The 706-nt window shown below is 40.7% G+C and overlaps 1 protein-coding gene across 1 annotated transcript; it reads right to left on the bottom strand.

Annotated features, from left to right (window-relative positions):
* Positions 1–36: 36 nt before the first annotated feature.
* On the bottom strand, positions 37–671 carry Tsp_14476 (hypothetical protein; the record flags this gene model as incomplete). The annotated part of the gene is made up of 2 exons (XM_003369852.1): positions 37–326; positions 535–671. Coding segments are annotated over 2 exons (427 nt in total), but the record flags the coding sequence as incomplete, so codon positions are not given.
* Positions 672–706: the final 35 nt, after the last annotated feature.

The following is a 706-nucleotide window of genomic DNA, read 5'->3' as shown; positions in this document are numbered from 1 at the left end:
GACAATGTTCAATGTAATCATGCGATCAATGTTCACCTTCGGCAGGGTGTAGAAATGTAATTTTGATCCCTCATAAGGACAGCTATATTGACACCTTGATTCATGAGACTGAATTTTTCGTACTGACGAAGTTGTCTTTGTAATACTCGAACCTGCGGTGGAGGTACGAAAGTGCTCATCTCTCACCTGAATCAGGCCCACAACAGCGGTAAGATGCCGCAGGGCTTCCGTGTGAAAATGGACATGCCTCAGCTGGTGACAATGTTCAACGTAAACATACGAACCATCTTCACCTTCGACAGGGTGTCGAAATGTGATTTTGGTACCTCATAAGGACAGGTATCTAAATTGCCTGATGCATGAAGTCAAATGCTTAGAATTTGTATAGTATGTTTGTAAAGCTCAAACCTGCGGGGCAGGAACTGATTACAGTATGCACTCAGTTCTTGGAACTTTGTAAATTTTGATTTGTTTGTTTTGTTGATGTATAAATAAAGTTACATTGTTTATTTACGATTTGTTTTCTCGATCGACCCGCGTTACAGCCACGTCCACTGCAAACTATTTTCGAACTGTGTTGGCCTAGACACGTAACGTGATGGCAATGGCATATTATTACGGCTTGCTTCTGTTCTGTTCTCCTTATTTTACACTTGCTCAGGATTGGTAAGCTGAAAATTGTGTTGGATAATACTTGTCATTATAA

Source organism: Trichinella spiralis (assembly GCF_000181795.1).
Source record: "Trichinella spiralis strain ISS 195 chromosome Unknown Scfld1385, whole genome shotgun sequence".
NCBI lineage: Eukaryota > Metazoa > Nematoda > Enoplea > Trichinellida > Trichinellidae > Trichinella > Trichinella spiralis.
The sequence above is the reverse complement of the archived record's forward strand: the minus strand, read 5'-3'. Positions and strand labels throughout refer to the sequence as shown.